We start from the raw sequence: 20,400 nt of genomic DNA on the forward strand, positions 1-20,400 counted from the left end.
ACTTTGTTGTAAGGATAAGGGAACAAATTTAATGTCACTGATAAGGCAAAAGGAAGAACAGGCGAGACCAGTAGTGGCATTAACTAATGCGAGAGTCTAGGCGGTAGATATTTACGAGACCTTTTTAAACCATTGCAGAAAAAGATTACCTAATATTTTTGAGGAATTGCCCCATTCGCCACCTCCTAACGCCGCCAATGGGCGACACGACGTCTCGAAGTTAACGAGCGCATTGTACAACTATGTAGAACTTTGTAATTATATAGTCTGCATAGTATTAAATCAGTTTATGACCAAGCGTGGTGCTTATACTAGGAATTAGAGCATTCTATGTTTCGTCTATGATTTACGACGAACGTCATAACATAAAAAGTTTATTAATGGCTAATGTCTTGCCCAGTGTAAATAATTAAGCGGCTCATCAAAATATAGTCACTCAGGGAAAGTACTTTCTACAATATTCTCTCTAGGCCTTTTGTACACACATAATAAAGGAGGAAACGTCACAAATCGTACCTACAATAAACTTACGCTTTATTTACCATATGACAGTAAGCGACTCGTATTGGGAACATGTTCTAGATATAAGCGAGACAGTGGTGTCATTTTCGATTCTAAAAAAGGATTCAGTTGCTTGGAATTGAACTCTGAACCGCACGGTTCCGTTTAGTGTGCTCCCACTAAACCAATGCGGCATGTTAATCATTCAGTATAATTGATTTATATTTATTATTGTCCTCATTCAAATACTGTATATTTCACTTGACTCTAAAACCGAATATCAATATATTTCGATTTAAAAACTAAAAAGGTTCACGTCTTGTGTCCAGTAAGGAGTATAGGCAGAGGCGCAACTTTTGACCACATTTATTCTATCCCATGTCATAGCGGCAAGCGAATCATCTAAAGCCAGCAAAAAATTCGGGGTGATACTAAGCATAAATTTACCTTACCCGGGAATCGAACCCGAGACCTCAGCACCAGCACCTCTGTCGTAGGGAAATAGGATAGGCCGCAGAGAGTCATTCTTCATATCTATCATAGTTTGTTTAAACGGGGAATAAAATATACATAACATAAAATCTACACAAATCATGAGTATCATTTTATTGACTGGTAAGTCATTATGGCATTACAATTAATACTAACAGTAAAGAAGTAGGTATTTATACACTAAAAGAACTAATTACAGACATGAATACATAGAAGCTTCTAATTAATTACAGTCAGTAAAATATTGTAGCAAACTGAACTGATTGAACATATAATTACTTTAGCAACTTGTATTCCAATACAAAATGCGCACATCGCATAAACAAGAATTTCACTAAATATAACATATAACATAATATATACCATTAATACTTAATAGGTAGATGTGAATAAAATATAAATTAAAACAGACATTATTTCTCTATATTAACATATACATTGATGCCAAAAACCTTGCTACAGATGTAGCTAAATAAAATTATAATAGATTATAATAAAATTATACAAAATTCATATTCCGATTATTGTAAAATTATAAAAATTAAGTTGGAAAACCTTTAGTAAGTAAATGAAATCCCTGTGCCCAAGCTCAGTCACTTGATATGTTTCAAACATTATGAAACCTTTGTACTATATTAAACAATTCTCCAACATTTTAAATTTTGCAGTGTCGTTATCACATACATACTTAATACAACACAATACAACAATGAAGGTGTAATTATATTTAATGTTTACTGTTATCTTACGGCAGGATACATTCAACACACCTCATCCAACCACATACAGTACTAATTTTGTGCTTATTAAGTCTTTTTACAATAATTGTCTTTATTATAAAACACACAGTGTAAAATAAAAACCATTATTGGCCAGAAAATTACTTCCAAATTGTTTACTAATTATGAGATTTATAACACCACTAGCTTTTGCCCGCGGCTCCGTCCGCGTTATAAAGTTTTTCAGGCTAAAGTTTTCCGTTATAAATGTAGTAGTTTCCCGGGAGCCTACGTTCTTCCCAGGGTCTCAAACTGTCTCCATACCAAATTTCATCTTAATACGTTGGGTAGTTTTTGAGTTTAACACGTTTAGGCAGACGGATGCAGCGGGGGACTTTGTTTTATAATATATTTTTTAGAACTTTTTAAGAGGAACAATCCCGTCATACATCATTGTTGCATAACTTTAACCGTTTACGCAGCGCACGCAACGGACGCTCTCAAAACTAATAAATTGTCCCCGTTTTTGCAACATGTTTCATTACTGCTCCGCTCCTATTGGTCATAGCGTGATGATATATAGCCTATAGCACTCCGGGATCAAAGGGCTATCCAACACAAAAATATTTGTTCAGTTCAAACCGGTAGTTCCTGAGATTAGCTTTTACTGTTCCGCTCCTATTGGGTATAGCGTGATGATATATAGCTTATAGCGCTCCACGAACAAAGCGCTATCCAACGCAAAAAGAATTTTTCAGTTTGGATCGGTATTTCCTGAGATTGGCCATTACTGCTCCGCTGCTATTGGGTATAGCGTGATGATATATAGCCTATAGCACTCCACGATCAAAGGGCTATCCAACGCAAAAAGATTTTTTCAGTTTGGACCGGTAGTTCCTGAGATTAGCGCGTTCAAACAAACAAACAAACAAACTCTTCAGCTTTATATAATAGTATATAGATTTTATGACACAATCCTATGTATTTGAATTGATTCATAATGCTAAGAAATGTTTTACTTACATATCAAAACATAAGCATTTCATACAACAGTGTAAATTGGGCCATGGGTGCAATCAATTGGTTGTAAAGTCAATAATAAACATTATAAACAAACCCTCAATGAGACATACTGATAACTAAAGAATCCATAGTACTATGATATAATATACTGATTACTATGATACAAATTTAAGACCAGCTATGACACTATTTGGGTTATAATACCATAAGGGATGCTAAACTGAATATGAATGACACAAAGCTGAATATTCAATATTTGAATAAATACTTTTGAACACACTGTTGGCGAGGTTGCTGATGAATTGTCCCCTTCAGACATCAGTACAGGCCATTACCGCTTGTTAGAGATCAACTCTAATATAACCATCTATTAAAAGTATTGGCAACTGAGTAACGGCTTTTTATTTTACACTCTGTAGCAAATCCAATGACTGATTTAGTACATTATTAACCATAGTCAGTGCCGAAAGCAGTTAACCCTTTGTTTTGTATAGCAAACATAACAGCTGCATCTAAGAAATCATAGTGATTGTTAGTAACATTTTCATCATACTCAATACTTGAATTTTGGTTTTCACTAAAGCATTGATATGACAGAGAGGAATCAGGGAATAACGAGAACTGTCCCACATCATTCTTTTGATCATTACACAGCAGAGATTTGTTCAGATCTGATTCATCACATTTTACACTTACTGTAGATGTATTTTCGTCATCTGATGGGAGAGGGGACAAACTTCGGACTGACAAAGGTAGATTACAAAATCCAGCACCATAATCACTATTGTCATCAGATTTTGAGCCATTATTACTATTTGAACTTGTGTTTTGTAAGCCATGGGCAGAAATGGCCATGAGTATTCCCTCATTTTCAATAGTGTTGTCCCCTGGCAGGTTGTTTATGATTTCAGCAATGTCCCAACCTAAGTACCTAGAATTATCTTCTGGTGGGGATGGCTCAGGTACCCACGATTCTAGCACTCTGTTTATTGTATTGTCAACAAATCCTTTTGCCATCTGGAAAATGAGTATAAATGTTTAGTATAATAAAATGATTTATGAAATTTGTACAAGGGAGTATCTATCAATTCCTTTGTAGGTAAGTAAATTCTTTCTAGAATTATTTACTACATTCTTATTGCTTTTAAATTTAAAATATGCTTAAATGGAATAAATTATGTATTTAAAATATTTTAGACAATTTTCCAATAAGCAAAAACAAATGTATTCATTTACTACAATGAAAAATCTAAACAATAGTAATTTTAGAAAGTGATGTTTAGTTGATTTATTTTTCAGTTACCTGTCTGGCCTGCCAGCGGGCTATGCACTCATCCTCTGTGTAGTTCTGTGACACCACCATGGACATTGGCAAGGACACAACATCACTGTTTTCTTGACTGGTCCTACTCCCCCTACTTGATTCATTATTGTCATAAGAGCTCACATATCTTGGATATTGTATCTTTTCAGTCGATATACTTGTACTCGGAGTTAAAAGTGATTTCTCAGAGTCTGCAATAACAGAATCCAATGTGTTAAAGTCTTGTTTAAGTAAGTAGTCACCTAACATTTCAAGGTTTTGTTCTGTGCCCATGTCCGAAGCGTTCGACGTTGTAGCCCTATCGGATGTGGTTGCTGGTGCGGCATTGTTAGGTGGGTCGGGTATATCGTTTTTCAAGTGATATTTTCCTTTAACTTGCCACGCAAAACGTGCTTTCTTGAGTGGGCGCTCGGAACCAGTTGATGAGTCGCCATTTTCTTGTCCTCTACACGACGATTCCCCACTTGATTTTGTAATATTCATCACTGATTTTGAGTTAAGACACTTTCGCTTAGATCATTAGTAAACAAACAAGTGACATCCTTAATTACTAACATATGATTGACAAGTACTTAATTAAGATTACTGTTTTGTTTACAGAAACACAGAAAGAAATGCATTTTTATAAACTTATAATTTTTTTGGGTAGTTTAGTTTTGTTATAAACACTTAAACAACTGTAATTTAGTTAAAATATTTAAGAATTATTACACTTAACATAAAAAGACTTGACTACCGTCTTACTTCTTGACGTTTTATTTCATCTAACTTTTTTTTATAATCTGTATCTCTGAAAATGTTATGCCATGAACTGTGTTATTTTTGAAAAAATAAGAATACCTACACTTATAAGGCTTATTTTATTCACATAAAAATACGTTCTATGTATATAGAGACTAAATTGGAGGTAAAAGTAGATATCCAAGCTATTATTATAGTATACAAAAACTAAAAGTGAAGGAAGGAAGGAAGCATACTACTCTATACTAAAAATTAGGCGCGGAATTTGAATATTCGTAAAAATATTATGCAATGCAACGCGAGAGAAATGTCGTGATAAAATATGAAAGTACTTACTTGTGTAATGTGTTCGATTATTGGGACAACTTATATAAAATTTCCGCTTTGGTTCCCTTAGGATCAAAATTTGAAATTTGTACCCTCCCCTCTCTCCAACTGATTACCCTCATGAGTAGTTTGCCTCACCTAAGGCGACTGATTAGCATTCTTCTGATAGCTAATAAGTGTGTTCTGTAGGTACACTGTCAGTGGATCCCTGGGCGCGCCCTATTCCTGGATTACATATTATCTATTAAAAGAGAAGGGGAATTACGAGAGGTGGGCTTTTCGGACCTCTGTCTGTTCGGATCTATTACTTAAAAGATTAAAAATATAAATTCTATACTTTAAGTACATCCTTCTTTGTTTTTGTACTTGGAGACTTTAGTGATTCACTATTGATTATGATTCACCATATTTCTTTTTTACCTGCTTTCTTGCAACACTCGAGGTATTGCGTATTACATAGTAGGTAAGTTTAGATTTAGCGATTCACCGAAATGATAGAGGAAAATTATTTGATTTTATTCCAAATTTCGATTAACAATGACTTTAATCAGTTCAATCCGTGATCCTGGTATAATTTATGTTTAACTAGCTTTTGCTCGCAGCTGCGTACGCGTGATAAACTTTTATAGAGACAAAAGCTTTTTCTTTATATACAAAAAAAAAATGAATAATTATATATGTGCTATTTCAGATTAATCGCATGGCTATTGACGGATTTATCCGTTGCTAGGATTAACTATTTAAAATACAGAAGTTGATTTTTTATTTTGAAATTCTACGAAACGGTCCCGCATGCGATCATAATAACCACGAAGTTGTGTTGGTTTTACTGTGAATCATAATAAAGACAACAAATGCTCGATTATTGAACTTTAGCCTTATTGTTGATGTCGACAGAACAAAATATAACGTGATAATTCCTACTGTAAAGACAACGGTTTCCCCTAACTTTCGGTTATTACGTAGAGTTTGGCCATAATAGGTACACTGTATTGATCTATTGGGGTTGATGGGTTAATTAATGCCTTAACTATATCTCACGCGGGTGTGTACTGCTTTTGGAGGAAATATTGTTTTTTTTTTCGATATGAAACTTATTTTTGTAATTTAACGGCATAGAAGCTACAATCAATTGCAACCGATTGTTATTATTTTTTATATTAACAATGCCCGAAAAGGATTTTTCAAGTGATTCTAACATTGTCATTTGGTATTCAAATAAATAAACTATAATTTCTCTACCTACTTAGATATTTAAATAGAGTAATTTAAAATTAATGCATTACGGTTTTTCCATAAAAACACCACGTGCTAAGTCGGTCAGGAGTAAAGCCAATTATCCTCAATCCTCATTATTTGAACACTTAACTCATTGTACTTTTGTTAAATTCGTTGTAACTGCTTATTGCTAAGAAGCTCTATTCAGATATATTACGAGGTGGGGAGGGACGCGATCCCGTCGCCCGTTTAACACAATGATTGTGTCCAGTCGCTCCTTAATCGCCGGTTAGGCGTAACCCAAAATACTACTTCACGTAACGTAATACTCAGTGCCTTATAGTGGTTTAAGTGAGCCGTAACTTAAAATGCAGGTAAGTATTAAACTATGATCTTGTCGGTAGTTGATAACCTTGCAGCTATGCTTTCTTTGATAAATAATTTGAGATGGACTAGTGCTTTAATGGTAGATTAAATCGTGTTAGGTAACACTTTTTAAAATTGGATTTTAAGTCTACTCATGATACGAGATTTATGACGTATGTTATCGGTAGGTACGTGTGTTTATTTATGCGCGGGTATTAGAATAATTTTAGAGACATTCTAATGGCAAATGTATATATGAACCTACCAACCTATATTAGCGGACGTTATTAATAATTTAATACGAAGTACGGAAGATTACCTCTATAATGGATTATTTTTACACCGAAAAATATTATATCAAATTTACCATTACAATGTTACATATGTATTAACAAAAAGTATATAATTTAAAAAAATATTAATTAATTAGTATCGGAAATTATCGTAAAACTCTAAGATAGCCTTTAAACTTTTTCTAGTAAATATGTTGCTTTTAAAGGTTAAAATAATATAATTTTTCTTTTTTTGGTCTTAAGCAAAAATTAGTACTTAGGTATAGATTTTTTGAGGTCAAGGCTTCTTCCAAGGAAATAAAATAGAAGTATACTTGTTTCAAATACCTACAGCCAAAAATTGCTTTCACCTCCAAATATGTGATTACAGTCAATTAACGAATATTTACATGACGAAATGTTACTGTTATGGAACCTTTATATAATGTAATAAATATAATATTATGTCGAACAAAATATCCACATAACTGGCTGAAAAAAAATCAAATTTCAAATCGCCTATAAACTTTTGTATTTTAAAAAAATCTTCACAAAAATAACATAAAAAGGATTAACTATACTTACTTCGCATAAAGAAAAATAAAGTATTAATTAAACTAAACAGAGTGGCGATAGTTTAGTTGGGTGTGGTACGCACTACCGAGTAGTATGTTCGCAGGTTCAAATCCCAAAAGCACACAGATCTGACTTTTCTAAAATGATGTGTGTATTCTTTGTGCAGTATCGCTTGCTTTAACGGTGAAGGAAAATGTCGTGGGGAAACTTGTATATCTGAGAAGTTCTCTATAGGAATTTTGAGGGTGTGTGAAATCTAGCAATCCGCACTAGGCCAGCATGGTGGATTAAGACATAATCCCTTTCAGTAGTAGAGCAGATGCGTGCCCAGTAGTGGGACGGTATATACCTAATACAGGGGTTATATTATATCAGTAAACTAAACGTATATATGCGATTTGAAGCTTTGAATTCGTTCAACGACTTTTGTGGCTTACTTTTCCATATTTATAGAAAAAAAAATTGTGTACTTACTTGATTCTTGGCAACTCTACATTTTTTTAACGAGTACTGGTCTCTATAATTAAAAATACTATTTACTGTTCTAAACTTATTTAAAGGCTATCCAGTAGGTATATATATCCCAAATTATATATTTTTAACTCTACTTCTCAGCCTAGGCACTGGCTGTATGTTGGTCTAAAATTTATCGGGCTACTTATCAAGTATAATGGACAGCGGCCTGAATTTTACAGAAAATGTATTATTAAATGCATTAAGTTTTTATATACTTAACAATTTTGTTTCCTCCAAGGATTTATTATATTTATGTAAAGAAACCACCTCTTTTTTTGTTCGAGTATTAGCTATATATGTCTTGGTTCATTAAATACAATATTAGAAAAAAAATAAAAATGGGTACTACCACTTTTTAATATGGTGTAGTATAAAATATGCCAACAAAATAAATTGATATTTGTTTTTACAGAATTTCATCGTATTTTGTCTATGCATTTGCATACTGCCCTTGGCTAAGAGTGCACCGCAAATGACCGATGCCCAATTAGAACAGACCCTAAACGACAAAGCGACGATGCAGAGACACTTGAAATGTGCCCTCGGCGAGGGCCCGTGTGACCCTGTTGGAAGGAGATTAAGGAGTGAGTCAAAGACAATTTCTGTTAATTTTATTTTTATACTTTCTGGATTCATAAATTCTAACCAATAAATATTAGACTCAAATGGAGTTGGGCAAGCCTTGTAGTTAGACGAAGCGATGACAGATCGAGTAAGGCAGTAACTGAGTGGTGGCCAAGACAATGCAAGCGTAGCGTAGGCCGTTCAGCGGTAAGATGGGTGAATAACACTGTAAGGATCGCGGGTCGAATCTGGATGCGATTGGCTCGCGACCGAACAAGGTGGCATTATATGGGAGTGGCCTATATCCAGCAGTGGAACTCTACTAGGTTATGGATGAAGATGATGTGGTTGATAATATTAGTATGCAGTCTTCTCGTACAATAACTTTAGCAGAAAGTAATTAAAACTGTGACCGTTATTGAATTACCTACGTTTTATATATGTACTTAATTAAAAAAAAAACTTAGGGAATATGATTATCAACTATCATGATTTCGTAACAAATGTTATGCTCTCATAATGGGTAGAGAAAGCAACAAGATTGCGTTTTGCTAAATATCATGATCAGTGCGATTATAGTACTCAAAGAGATATTATATTATTATGGAAAATACTCTTTACATAACGACAGGAGACACCACTTCTAAATTGTGTGTGAACTGTGAAAGAGTTATCTCCAATGTTTAAATCCCCGTTTTATCACTTTTCCAAATAATGTGTGTAAAGCTGACTTAAAAGCATGTCACGTATGTTATAAACTGTACATTTTTATAGCTTCTTTGTAAAAAACATATTAAAATTACGAGTTTTTTGCCACATAGCCGGAGCAAAACATATATTAGGAAAATCACTGTTAAAAAAAAAATTGTGATAAAATTAATTAGTCTACTACAGACCATTAAAATAGTGATATTACAAATGAGTGGTTTACAAGTTAAAGATGCTTCGTGATCAAGCCGATTTAGGAAAGCACACAGCGCGACATCGTAGTTTTTTCGGACGTTTATTACAGTACTATTATGCTTACTTTAACTGATTATGCAAACACTATGGATTTATATTTACAAAGTTTAAAACCAGTTCCTTCTATTACGTGTTATGAAAGGACGTTAATTGTAACTTATTAGAAGTAAAAGTAACTTTAGAAGAAAATGTACAATAAGATTTTAAATATGAAAAACTATGGTGGAGATTTATATAAAAAGACAGTATTTTAGTACATTTCATTGTAATGTAGTATTGTTGAGTTTACGGCAGATCGAGATTAAAATTTACCTTTCATATGTTACTTACAAAAATATCGAGGTGTTCTCGTTGACGAAATTATGAAATAACATCATGCAATTGCGCTATACCAAGGAAATATTCAAAACTAAGTTCTAAAAGGACGAAGGTTCAAAATAGTTATTTAGATATAATAACCGTCCAACAACACGCGCACACACGTGTATTAATGTAGCTATAAAAAGAATATAGAAACACGGTTGTGTGCTCAAGTTGTTAGCCGGATATAATAACACTAACACGATTTGGGATCCTAGGGATTCATAAACTCATTTCCATTTCTTTTCAGCCTTAGCACCGCTTGTCTTACGAGGGGCCTGCCCACAATGTTCACCTCAAGAAACGCGCCATATTCGACGGACTCTAGCATATGTCCAGAGAAACTATCCTTGGGAGTGGGCGAGAATCGTTCGCCAATACGGCTGAAGTCTGAAACACTGGATTTATTTAAAATTGCGATTAAAATACGCAATAAAAAACTGCCTGTAGGATTAACGATTTAATTTAAGATTAATGTTGTTAGCCCGGATTAGGGGGTTCGCCGAAATTTTGTCTCTGATATGGGAAATATGTTTTATAAATGTATTATATGTGTTTAGTATTTGATTTTCTCAGTAGGAAGCCGATTGGTTGTGCCTCTGTCATTGATAAGAATCCATGGACGGCGGAATCCGCTTACCATCACGCGGCCCGTTTGCTCGTTTACCTACTAAGGTAATAAAAAGATCATAAACAAAAATATTGCTTTTTATCTTGTCCCTTAAACATAGTAGAGCATTTATATTACCCTCTTATCTTTGTTGTCGGTAATTTAGGTAGAGAGCGTATTTAATTTTTTCTGAAAGATTTTTTTATGTGCAGCATATTATTATGAATGCCTTGAATTCTCCAGTTCGTTGTATATTTCTAAAAAAAGAGCCATTTAAAATTGACTAATGACGTTGTAATATTGATGAAATATAAATACAGGTTTAAATTAAGATTTTAAGCAAACAGTCGCCGAGACCGTTAAATTGTTAAATACAAGATTGTATCTTGACATTTGTCTAATTCTACATATTATGTAGTTTCACAACAAATTAAGAAATAAATCATTAAAATCGCTATTTCCTTTTATAGAGCGATGTTGCAGTGTATTCTATAAGTAGGTTACTTAAAACTAGAATATCTAATATGCTTGCAATGTGACCAATTTGATATTATTCGATAAATATTTATTTTAAGATATTGCCTAATTATCTATTATTGACATTTATTAACTAATTAGTTTAATAGAACAATTTGCTATGCTAACCTACCTGTGTAATCATTATTTAATTAAATAGAATTTTTTAATTAAAGTATCAAACATTATGATTTCGCAATTTGTATTTGTAATTGTATAGACTTATGAATGCATTGTATTTATATCTTTATACTTTCTTACGTATGTAAAGTGTAATAAGAGTAACACAACGATTAATTACATTATATGCAAAAGAAATAAATAATAAACGTATGATATCGTTTTATTGAGGATTTTATTCGCTCACGTAACGTTGAACGCACAATCATAGCAGCATTCAAGTTGAAATGCACAGCCGACTTGAAATAGGGGGGAGTGTAGAGTTAAGTAAGAGGTTACGGCACTATGAGTCGGTCCAGCATTCTCTACCAAGACGCAGCCTTAAACGCTTCACTGGCTACGAGAAAACTTTGTGAAACATTTATGAATTGTTAATTCCGCGATCCGGGTCAATCGCACAGTGTAAGGAAAGTAAAAGTGCTTGGAGCTGCAAATCACAAACATGCAAGTAAGTTACATGGCAATTTCTCTATTACACCTTAACAACCTTTAGTCCTCTAATTGGGGGTACGTAGCTGGTAGATTGTTGAACTCGCGAAGGACAGTAAGTTTCTATATGTTACTACCTGCTTTGGCCCAATAAGTTATAAGGAAAACGTGTGTTAACTTAAGTTTGTTTTTGTTTGCGTGCGAATTGGAATCTTAACAATGTGATCAAACATTATTTCAATATGTGGTACACCAGACACGATAAAGTAAGAATGGCACGGGTTGCGTTGGTAGTCTCACGTTCAACTAATAGTTAAAGTGTTACACAATTGCATAATGGATGGCTCATAGCATCCTAGTTAAAATCGCATTAAAGTGTGTCCCACTTTATTTTGGCGCCATTATTCAACGCATCCGCACTTCCGATTTGCGTAACGATGTTTTAAGTTTTGTTGAAACGTAATACAGACATACTCATTAGGCACATTTAAGACAAATAGTAAGTACGAACAATAGTATAATAAAGTAGGATATTTTGATGTTAATAGTATAGGCTCTAGATGTACCTGTTAGAAATGTCTGATTTAACTCTACCCTGTTTACTATAGTTTACCTTCTACAGTACCTACTTTAAGACGTCCTTTCATCGCATCACTTGTAAACAACACAAGCAAATAATTAATAATCTGATTAATATACTTAAAAAAAATCTTATTTAACAAAATTATTTTTTAAAATTAATTTTCACTTTTCCGTGACGGTAAGCGACTACCGTAAGCTTTACGTCAGTCCATACGCTTCATAATATTATGAATCATAGATCACACTGAAAATTTAACCACACTCACCAAGAGTTGATAAAAGAATTAAATCCGTTTCATTGTAATCTAAAGTCTCTCACGATTTGCTTTCTAAAGGCGTCCATTGCCGTTTGTATTGTTAAGCGAGAAGTAGGCGAAGGGCGACAATTTTCGTAGATTTATCACGTTTGTTGTTAATTTGTGGTGGGATTTCGATGGCTGGAGTTCATCGCATCAGCAACTCTTTAACACTAAACAGGACGTTATTAAACGAATGCCTTGTGGCTTTGTGGTTGACGCCAAACATCATGCAATTGATGACTCAAGCTTGTAAGTTTGATTTTGCACCGTGCAATCCAGCATTAAATGTTTGAAATGCTAAATTTAATGTCGAGTATACACATACATACTTATCGTATAATCATATAACCTTTTACGATCAGTGACCTGGCGTACCCGATTGACCAGCTTCGAACTGTATATCGCGCATTGATTTAAGCGAAACAGATATATTATTATCTGCGAATAAATGAAATAAAGCAGAGTTAATGCCAATTGTTAAGCATTAATAAATATGTCTAAAATAGACTACCGTTAACAAGGTACTAGTTCAGGTAAAAAAAAATCAGTTATTCTATTCATTTGGTGAAACTGTTGTCTTCAACACAGTTACATTGAACAAAAGATCGACAGAAAATTTCTATTAACAATAACTCGTAACATCTTCGGTCTACAATAACAATTGCTAGAGTTTCTAAAACCAATAATATTAAATGGGTTAGTGATAAAAGATTTGGGACATGTTTGCGTATTGTTAATACTAATGCAATGTATAATCGGTTAATTAATACATAATTCTGTATATTATTATTATCTTAATGGTAATAGTAAGAGGGAAGTGATAGAGTCGTACTCTGAAAACTTTAAATTAGCATGATTGGGTCGGTCCGACGCGGGTACGTCTACTGTCTCATGGAAAATTGGGGCGAAAAGACTGTTTTGGTCATTTTGTTTTGTACGGTCAGCCGAATTGGCAGGTTTAAATCCCCTCACTCTATAAAATTCCTATTTTTCTTCCTTGGAGGTTAGCACTTAGTATTGGTATCAAGAAATGATATGGATATAGATCCCAAATATGTGTATAATCGTTTATGTTCATAGGCGATCAATTATCAATAAGTGACCACATTACTTACCATCAGGGAACAGTGAGGTCGTGTGGCTTCGGCGACAATAAAATCAAAATTCTATTATTCCACAGTATTTTGTAATAACTAAATAAATTAACTAAGACAATATTGAATGGATTCTGTAACTCGCCTCATGCAGGTCTTCCTACATTACTAGTACACGTTACAGAAATACAAATTTAATTGAGAAACATCATTGCATCAGAGTTTAAAAATAAAACTTCAATTGTGTATGTGGGTGAAATGGAAGATTGTTTTTACCAATACAAAATGACACGCGTGAATTTCCGCCATAATAAAACTACGATTTCTTTGTCACAATGAATATATCGAATTGATACCATTGTCTTCAATCATATCGGGTATTGGGTTATTAGTATGTTATTTGGCGACGCATTGATTACCCGCCAATTACTTTACTGAGCACGTAATGCGCGTTGCTAACGCTCTTACTTATACGGACTGGAAACTTGTACAATTCCGTCCATAAACGTAGAAAATATTAAATGGCTAGCAGTTTTAAAGTCTGTTTTTAATGTTAAAAAAACTAATAATCGTGCTCATTCCTTTGATTATTGAAAGTATTTTCTAAACACTTATCTACTCTATTTACCTTTCGTAGCATGATAGAGTTATCAAGAAGAAAAAGGCGTGCTCAATTTCCTAAACCGTACTTCTTTTTATTTACGCAAATATATCCATGATTCTGTCGAAGTTTATGGATGATAAAAATAATTCAACATTGGTTGTTTGCCGGCATATACACTTACTAAAATAAATAGGTATAAATAGGTACTAAAATATATAGGTACAGCGATATTGCTTTTTAATATTTAGTTTATGTTTGCGACTGTACATTTACGTATATGATGTCGTCAGCCGGGCACATAGTGGGTTTGACCGATAGTTCGTCCTTACATTTCCAACGTTGTACGCGAATGTCCTTATGCAATCATTGCTTTGAATTACTTACTGCACACGTTTCTACCACAACATTACGTGATTGATGTTTATTCACTCGTCCTCTTTCCCATAACATTGAAAAAGAAGTTTCTAGACCGAATTTTTACCTTCCGTTTTGTTAGATTTATGTTTTGATTTGAATGTAATTACTAAATAGCGGCATTTGTGGCATAGTAGCTAAGCGTCGATACAACCCGATTCCTACCGGCTTCCCTTTTAGGTTTATTTACGTTTGTCTTACTATTTGTTTTTTGTTAAATTGGCCACGATGTGTTAATTAAGGATTTTTTTCGAGTGACCTTTTGAAATAAATCGCTCTTCGCCTCTGGTGCGATACTATAAAATATTAATTGTTCATATAAATATAATATGCACTTATTATATGTAGATATATACTGTGTATAATACGACTAGTGTATGAACAGGGTATGTACCCTATACACTAAGGGGATATTTTGTACGGAATGCAGACAGAAAAGCAACGGATGCGTCATGCGTCCACACTTTACTTTGTTGAGCTTACTTTAAACTTACTAATGATATATGAGGAGAGTCTATAAGGAATTAAATCGCAGGCAAAAACTTTTTAATCAAAACATATTTATTATTGCTCCATTGGAACATCGAACAAGCAGTTTTCATTTTTTTAATTATCTATTAAAAACTGACATCTCATTACATATGGGCTTATATCTTAAATCCTATGGTCTTCACACTAGGCAAGCCTGTATCATTCCCAAAATACATCTAAGTTATTGCACCAACATTCAAATTGAATTCGAACTCTTATGGCCTTTTATTTTTATGCTCTTATGTCATGGTCAGCGGTGACAAAAAAGTATGTTATCTCAAAAAAAAAAACTATTAAAATGTTGTGGACGCGCAGGTAAAACTTTTATGTTTATCCTTTGGCCGAAGTCTTTGTTTCCTTTGATTAATCTTTGTCTCTTTAAAAACTTATCACGTGTTACAAACTTAAGTCGTCCTGTTTGTTAAAGCGTTAAAAAAATCTATGTAAATAACAGATAACCCAGCGGGATTTCACCTTTCATGTTTGTTTGTGTTACTAACATTGTTAACATATCACAGTACAGAATAAATGTGTTTTACCAAAAGAATAATGATTTAAAGTTTTCAGTGGGGTATATTATACCTATACCTACATAATACTATATTCCTACAATTGGTAGTATTTCATATTTATACACAATAATTTTAACGATACCATCCACATAGAATTGTATTTGTATTATTATCTCATCATATTTATTGGTATTTTGTGGCCTATTGATGATTTTTATTATAAAAAGTTCACTGGAATCGTTTAACCCTCACTTAGGACGTATATTGGTCCAAATTAAAAACACTTTACCAAATTTCATTATTATTTAGTTTTTTTGATCTTTTACAATATTTTCTATATTCTTTGTTTTCAGGTAACTTACGTCCTTTTAGTATGCGTTGTGGTAGCATCATGTGTGGCGCAACAGGCCCAGCGTCCACAAGTCACCGACACAGCACTCGAAGATGCTCTCAACGATAAGCGCTTCATTCAGAGGCAACTGAAGTGCGCTCTCGGCGAGGCGCCTTGTGATCCTATTGGAAAACGATTAAAGAGTACGTAACAGCTAAGATTATCGTGTATTCCCGCCTTTGTAGCTAATAAATTATGTACATGAAGAACAAAACGCTCTAGAATAATTGTTAAAGATGTTTTTTTTATTGTTATTCTTTGTTAGGTTTTGAGTAATGTTTCGGAATGCAACTGTAGAGACTTTTTGATAGATTAAGTACATATTCGTCCATTTTAGTAAATACACTTACATGTTGCACTCACCAGTCACAGCATACTCCTAACCACACAGTTTCGTACAAGTATACATAACACAAGGTGAACCGGAAATCTGCGACAAATATTTGCGTATCACCCATATTTACTTGGTGCGAGAATCGAACCCACGACTTCACGTTTTATAGCACATTTGTTGCGTTCTACGTCATAAATATTATAATATAGGATACTTAAGTATAACTTAGAATTAATATTTTTACCCTCCTTAACTTCATTGTCACGCCTACATTATTATATGACTGCACCACTTCAGAGTAACTAGAGCTGTTTAAGTGAGAAAAAAAGGTCGACATAACCACAGGATCTCGCCCCCACATTTGGTAATCTTGTAAACCAATATTGCCAGTGACACGCACTGGGGATGCCACAACAATGAGTAACTCGCTAAAAGACCAATTAGAATTTGTCCTGGCCCTGTCCCACTCCAATGTTAGGGCAGCGTTTTTAACACATTGTGTGTAGGATAATAACATAGGCACCGGAGGGAGGTGCACGTGCACCCCCCTGCCCACAAATAAACCACAAAAAACATGTTACTAAATAAATCTGCAACAATGGGAACTATCAACCACAGAGGCTTTTTTATGATAAAGCATTTACAAAAACACGTGCGATTTGTATTTGAAAAAAAGAAAACTTAATGATATTACGTAGTATGATAGTGCGTAGGTGTTGATGCACCTCCCTAAAACTCATCTTGGTGGCGCCCACGGACATTGTTCGATGACCAGCCATCACGCTCCCTTTGAAAAGAATAAAACTATAACTGAATAATAAAATAAAATAAATAAATAAATTGGAGTCCAAAATACTAATAACTGAAGAAAACTGACAAATAAACTGCGAGTATACGTAGGCCTTGGAAGAAGGCCGAGGGGTAACTCTGTCTATGAGACCGCATTTGTCTCGGTAGATAGAGGTTAGTAAAGGAGAACAAAAGCTCCCTACTTTAAATGAAATATAAGGCAATAAAGCAAGCATTTATTGGCTCTATTAGAATAAGTCTACTAGTATAATAAATAGATTTATCGTTATTAATTTGAGTGTCATATTTTGCGGCAATAATATTATATACTTACCTAGGCAAATACTCACTCATTATATACTTACCTAGGCAAAAGTAAATATGTTATTTTAAAACACCGTTGTTTTTATAAATCTAAACGACGGCTAGAACTTGACGTGTGTTATTACGATGATGTAGAGCCGAATTACGTATTAAAACAGTTTCGAACTATTATCTGGTGAAAATTTAGTAATTTTTTTATTGTTATTTGTTGATATGAAGTCAGGTCATTCAACCTATTGTTAATGTTTCGAACATTTTTAACAGCTATTAAAACTATCAAAAGAGGGCTTTGTCGATTTTTGGTAGATTCTAATTATATACATGTGTCTCTTTGCAACATACAGGTACTTGTATTTCGTGTTGGACTTGTATAATAAGTATAAATAGTTCACATAGTATAAATGCATACTAGGTCCTAACTATATACTTAACGTAAATAAATGCAGACATGGTATTAAATCACTGATGGTCGTAGGATCCAACTTCCAATGCGTCACAGCTTAAACTCAGGAAAAATAAATTACAGTTCAAGGGAGAACGAGCGACACCAGTCGACCTTATGCCTTTGTGTGCGCTTATAAATAATATATAAGAATATGGCGACTACACAATCCCCGCGTTCGTCCCGTATGAATAAAATAGTCAAAGAAATCGATGATGGCAGGTAGGGAAGCCCTCGGCTATTACAATGATGCTGGTTTGAATGAAACTCTATTGATACGTTATTAATATATTGTCACATTTTAAAAAAAAACATTATTAGGTTCAAGTATTAGATCTTGGCAGGCATGAACTTGCAATAAATATCAACATAATGATAATAAGGTAAAATTTTAGGCAAATCACGTCATATCATAATGATTTTTTTTTATTTTTTAACACTTGATATGCATGCAATCTGTATTTTTTAAATTTCTCAACATTTTTTTTTTATTTTTATTTACAGCTCTGGCTCCTCTAGTACTGCGAGGTGCGTGCCCACAATGTTCTCCGCAAGAAACTAAACAAATCCAAAGAACTCTCTCCTACGTCCAAAGAAACTACCCACAGCAATGGGCTAAAATCGTTCGTCAATACGCTGGTTAAGTTTGAAATAATTATAATGTGGAATAACGTAATAAAGGTGTTTGGACTAATTTAGCTGTACATAAATACTGTGTACGTAGGAGCATTTATACAATTTTACAGCTCTCTTTACCGCAGCTTTTGCGATATTTAATGCAGAAAATATATTTTCTTAGTTAACAATCGAAATAAACTTAGTTTGAATTCCTCTCTACATACATACATACATATATAATTTGCAATATATTATTTAATATTAGAAAAAAGGCATATTTTTTGTACTCTTGGAACATTTAACATTTACTGTGACCTTTATTATTATGGTGGTTAAAGATGATTAAATTATTATATTTTATTATTAAAGCCATTCTGTTTAATTATTATTGAGTCTGAAAGCATAATATTAGGATAAAGGTGCTTGAACTAGAGTAAGTTACTTAGTTATGATAATTTTAATTTACCAAACTCGTACCATTCTGTGTTATTTTCTTCAAGAAATACTATATTTACGTATTAAATATAAACGCTGTTTACATACTTACCGGTTAAAGTTAACGTAGTTATGTATTTGATCCACCTATACGAACAATTTTTTGTTAGCGTTATTTACTATAAAATACATTTCTATTAAATCTCGAAAATAAAATTAACATATTGAAACATTATGCTGAGTTTTATTTATAACTTTTTAGAAATGCCAACTGAAATAAACGCATACACTGTGAAGCACACCTAAGTATATAGTACATTGCTTTTAAGTTGCATTATTATGTTGAATAATATGGGACTTATATTATGACTCCTGTTAGCATAGGTACATACTAAGGTACTTTATTTTAAGAATCACGTAATTATAGTATTAAAAAAGGAATTCTTAAATTTTTCTATCAATGGCTTGAGTCATATCACCTTTCGCTGTACAAGTTGAAAGGTAAATAACATTATTTTGCATCAAATCTATAAAAGATTTTATAAAACATCTGCATTTTTTTGTCTTTTTGCATTTGCAATTTACTGCGGAAATGATTCATTCTTAAGTTAACGAAGACTTAACGACTAACGTCCCGGCATCAGATAGAAATCACTTCGGAGGAATTAAATAAAGACATCATTACACTCAATTGTTTAATCTTCAAAAAAACATCATTAATCAACGTTGCATTAAAACCTTTTTTTATACAATGTATCCTATATATAGATCAAATAATATTGATAAAACCTCGCCTTTGTAGCCACGGTTTAACTTCGTTATCTTATATAGTTAGATACAAAACTTGCGTGTAAGCAAGTATTTTATTGACTTTTTAAATTTATTGCAATTACTATCATTTGTGGTTATTGTAAAGGCTACAACATAACACCGGCTAAAAAAGTAGAGGACACGCTCATGAGACACATTGGCATTGCTTTAGTGAGGTAGCAAATGAAAAAATAGTCAGTCTATCAAGAAAAAAAACCGAACTAGTGCGAGGTGGACTTGCGCACCGAGAGTTCCGTACAAACTAGCTTTAATAAAAAAGTAATAATGTATTGTATACTGTCCCACTGCTGAGCACGGGCCTCCTCTACGACTAAGAGGGATCGGGCCTTTGTCCGCCCCGTTGGCCTGATACGGATGGGTAGACTTTACACACCCTCAAAATTCCTATAGAAAACTTCTCAGGTATGAAGGCTTCCTCACTATGTTTTCCTTTGCCGTTAAAGCTAGCAACAATTACAAAAAACTACACTCATGATTTAGAAAGTCAGAGGCGTCTGCCCTTG

At 33.5% G+C, this 20,400-nt stretch overlaps 2 protein-coding genes across 2 annotated transcripts; one reads left to right on the plus strand and one right to left on the minus strand.

Annotated features, from left to right (window-relative positions):
• Positions 1-2,499: 2,499 nt before the first annotated feature.
• Positions 2,500-4,849, minus strand: LOC115450891. Its single transcript, XM_030179040.2, has 2 exons — positions 4,039-4,849; positions 2,500-3,752 (listed from the first exon to the last, which is right to left on the minus strand). The coding sequence occupies exons 1-2, from the start codon at positions 4,540-4,542 to the stop codon at positions 3,183-3,185; spliced, it is 1,074 nt and encodes a 357-aa protein (XP_030034900.2). The 5' UTR covers positions 4,543-4,849; the 3' UTR covers positions 2,500-3,182.
• A 1,707-nt stretch (positions 4,850-6,556) lies between these two features.
• On the plus strand, positions 6,557-19,301 carry LOC115450890. The gene is made up of 5 exons (XM_030179039.2): positions 6,557-6,719; positions 8,488-8,659; positions 10,213-10,331; positions 16,087-16,267; positions 18,518-19,301. The coding sequence occupies exons 1-5, from the start codon at positions 6,714-6,716 to the stop codon at positions 18,655-18,657; spliced, it is 618 nt and encodes a 205-aa protein (XP_030034899.2). The 5' UTR covers positions 6,557-6,713; the 3' UTR covers positions 18,658-19,301.
• The last annotated feature ends 1,099 nt before the right edge of the window (positions 19,302-20,400 follow it).

The sequence above is a fragment of the Manduca sexta genome, chromosome 8 (genome assembly GCF_014839805.1).
Source record: "Manduca sexta isolate Smith_Timp_Sample1 chromosome 8, JHU_Msex_v1.0, whole genome shotgun sequence".
Classification (NCBI taxonomy): domain Eukaryota; kingdom Metazoa; phylum Arthropoda; class Insecta; order Lepidoptera; family Sphingidae; genus Manduca; species Manduca sexta.